The sequence below is a fragment of the Chelon labrosus genome (genome assembly GCF_963514085.1).
Source record: "Chelon labrosus genome assembly, chromosome: 15".
Classification (NCBI taxonomy): Eukaryota; Metazoa; Chordata; class Actinopteri; order Mugiliformes; family Mugilidae; genus Chelon; species Chelon labrosus.
Window position 1 is genome coordinate 8,804,585 of NC_140348.1, and position 3,854 is coordinate 8,808,438.

The 3,854-nt window shown below is 44.9% G+C and overlaps 1 protein-coding gene across 1 annotated transcript; it reads left to right on the forward strand.

Moving 5' to 3' along the window:
* Window positions 1–1,067: 1,067 nt before the first annotated feature.
* Window positions 1,068–3,500, forward strand: LOC311500895 (arylsulfatase I; the record flags this gene model as incomplete). Its single annotated transcript, XM_084562524.1, has 3 exons — window positions 1,068–1,363; window positions 1,931–2,263; window positions 2,359–3,500. 3 exons carry the CDS (start codon window positions 1,068–1,070, stop codon window positions 3,431–3,433), a joined length of 1,704 nt encoding a protein of 567 aa, XP_084418650.1. The 3' UTR covers window positions 3,434–3,500.
* Window positions 3,501–3,854: the final 354 nt, after the last annotated feature.

Consider the following 3,854-nt stretch of genomic DNA (forward strand, 5'->3'; position numbering starts at 1 on the left):
TTCTGGTATCATAGCAAGCTTGTGTCTTTCACTTTCAAAGTAATCAGATTTATGGACGTCCTAATATGAGTAATGATGGCTCGATCCAGTGCAATTCAATACTTGATTATGCTGTCCGGTAAACCAATGTCAGATGGTCTATTCAGGATCAGTTTCATTCCATGTATTTGGTGCCGGTCATGTGCCATTCCCATCATTAGAAGCCTCTCAGAGCAAAAATATGTTCTTTTGTAAAGCGGAACTGAAAATGCAACTTCTCGATCTCCATCTGGACTTTACGCTAAGCTACCTAACCGTCTCCTGGATTTTATATATATATTTATGCAGTTTTAATAGATAAATATGAGAGCAGGTGGTGGAAAGGCCCAGGCTGTCTCTTCACTCTCTCAGGAGGAACGTAAATAAGCCAACATGTTGTGCGGCTCTTTTAAAGTCATTGATTTATCATTGTTTATTCCTTTATAAGCAACATTTTATAAATCTCCATTGCTTTACCAGTATTATATCATTTAAAGTCTTACACACCACTTTCCTGGGATGTTTGTAGTGAAGACAGATTGGGTGTTCTGTGACCTGGTGTAGTTTTTTGTCATATGTTCACATTTTTGTAGAACTAGTCAGGTTTTTTAGCCAAGATCACAATGTCTGTCTATATTCACTCCGTTATATACTGTATCAACCCTCGTCTACTATTCCCAGGTCTTCCCAGCCATCTTATGAGAAACCTGAAGGTACAGAGGAATGTAGCAAGTTGTTGCAAAAAGCCTGCCTGTCTCTCTCTCAAAGAATCACTTCTGCCAACTTCTTGCCCCTCTTAGAAACAGCCGTTTTCTCCTCCCACCACAGCAGCTGGCACCAATCCACAAAACCAAGGGTGAGTCCCAGCAAAAGACGACAACTCCAACTTAATGGACGGATAAGACTTTTGGACAAGCTTGGCCGGCCCACAGATTTGCCCCTTTTCCAGCAAATGTGATCCGAACTGCGATTTATTGACTGCAGTCTCAGCGGAACAGAGGATACACACAAAATCAGTTGATATTAGTTACGGAGAATTGCTGGACGTGATGGGGGGAATCTACATTTTGTTTTTCCTGTTGATTGGTGTGACCGTTCTCAGCAGCATTGGCTGCCTTTGTGAGTCTGTGGATGACAGTGAGGGCACAGAGGAGGTGGAAAGGCCAACGCCTCCTCACATTGTCTTTATCATGGTGGACGACCAGGGTTACGGAGACATTGGCTACCATGGCTCGGACATTCAAACTCCTGTGTTGGACCAGCTGGCTGCAGATGGGGTCAAACTTGAAAATTATTATGTCCAGCCTATCTGCTCACCCTCTCGTAGTCAACTCATGACAGGGCGGTGAGTTCCCTCATTACATTATTCATCTGATGGTATAACTATTCAGTCACAGCATGGTTTTTGTCTTGTGGCGTCTTTCTTTAAATTCCATTTCATACAAAGGATCTGTAATATAGTATCGCCTGTGTATATGTAACAAAGTAAAGACTTCTCCTTGCTTCTTAATTCACTTTACTGGAATGAAATCCTTTTTGAGAAAAGTACGGCTTTATTGATCATGACATTAGCCATGAAAGCAGAAATGATTTGTTTTATTGATTTTCTGTCTCAGCATCTATAGTGCTATGCCACGACAGCTTCATTAAAAGTCATAAGTCTTCAAAGGGCACATCCACATCAAACCTGTAAATAACAAAAGAAAACATAGCTATTGTCAGATCAGGTTGTGTTCCTGACCCTATTTAGTTGTTTGGTGCTGAATATATATTACCTCTGTGGGGTTTTCAATCAAAAAGTTAAATTACATCTTTTTATATCAAAATATCTCTTTGAAATCAGTTAACATCTTGGATTATTGGAGTGTAACGCTGCAGTTTAACAATGCAATATTCTTCTCTCTCATGTCAGCTACCAAATTCACACTGGACTCCAGCATTCAATCATCCGACCACGTCAACCCCTCTGCCTGCCCCCAGACATTCCCACCCTACCAGAGCGTCTGGTTGAAGCTGGATACGCCACACACATGGTGGGTAAATGGCACCTGGGCTTCTGCCGGTCGAGCTGCCTACCCACTGGACGTGGCTTTCAGAGTTTCCTGGGCACACTGACTGGAAGTGGAGACCACTATTCCTACCAGAGCTGTGACGGGGCTGAAGCTTGTGGATTTGACCTGCATGATGGGGACAGACCTGCCTGGGAGATGACCGGGAACTACTCAACTCAGCTCTATATAGAAAGGTGAGCGTCTAAGAAGACATTTAAATAAACACACAGAGATAAACTTAAAATTCTTTACCTCATCCAAATTTCCTTTTTTTTTTTTTTTGAACCAGAGTGAAGCAAATCCTGAAGAGCCATGATCCCCACACGCCACTCTTCCTCTACCTGTCTCTTCAGGCTGCCCATACACCCTTGCAGGTACCAGACCATTTCCTGCATCACTATGATTCCCAGAATAATCGTCTCAGGCGTCACTATGCAGCCATGCTGAGCTGCCTGGATTATGGGGTTGAAGAAGTTGTCCAGGAACTGAAGAAAGGCGGTCTCTATGAAAACTCAGTACTGATCTACTCATCTGATAACGGTGGGCAGCCTCTCTCTGGAGGAAGCAACTGGCCACTGAGAGGGGGCAAAGGGACCTACTGGGAGGGGGGCATCCGGGCTGTCGGCTTTGTCCATAGTCCCCTCCTGAAGAGGAAGGGTGCAGTTAGCAAAGCACTGATCCATGTCTCTGACTGGTACCCTACATTATTAGGGCTCGCTGGAGCCCCACAGTCCCAGCATGGCCTTGATGGTCATGACGTATGGGGGAGCATCAGCGAGGGCCTACCCTGTCCTCGCACTGAAATCCTTTTCAACATTGACCCAGTCTCCAGGAAAGCCTGGGAACCATATGACAAGGCAATGGTAGTCAATGGCTTTGGGATATGGGACACAGCCGTGAGGGCAGCATTTAGGGCTGGGGACTGGAAGCTACTGACGGGAAATGTGGGTGACGGGGACTGGATACCACCACAGGCTCTTCCTGGTGGTCCAGAACGGTGGCAGAAACTTGAGAAGCGGCGCAGTGAGCTCGGGAAGTCAGTGTGGCTGTTTAACCTCAACACTGACCCCTATGAGAGGTCCGACCTGGCAGAAGCTCGTCCAGAAGTAGTGAAACATCTGCTGACCAGGCTGGCAGAGTACAACCAGACAGCAGTTATGGCTCGAAATCCACCAGATGATCCTATGGCTGACCCAGAGCTTCACGGAGGGGTGTGGAGCCCCTGGCTGGGCCTGGAGGGACAAGACCACGAAGAGACTGTCAGGAAAGAAAGGATGACCAAGATTAGGCACTGCAAATTATGCAAATTAAAAGCCCTCTTCAGGCGGGTTGGGTCACGCCTGCAGAGAAACCCCTTATTCTAAATGTCGCTTCTGGCGTCATTAATTAAACTGAAGCATTCAGTAAGCTTCAGATGAATAAAAACGTGTCTAAACTTTAATAGCTCTTTCAAAAGACCACTCTAAAAGATGGGTTATGGCAGCACTCTGTCAGGGGATAGTACTTCCAAAAACTGTATTCATCTTGTTGCCCTTGGTCATACATGCAAAAAAAAAAAAAATTACAGAGATAGCTTCATGAATATTAAAAAATTACCGCTTGAGAGAATGGTTTTCACCTTGCATACTTTCTTACCTCCATACACGTTATCACTCACTGTATGAACCGGAAAAATAATTACTGACACAGCAAGAACCAACATGTGAGGATGTAGTCTGAGGTGCTGTTCAATGATCTGGAGAGGGCTTCATTTAAAGCATACTGACATCTTAAACAGGAGGAAGC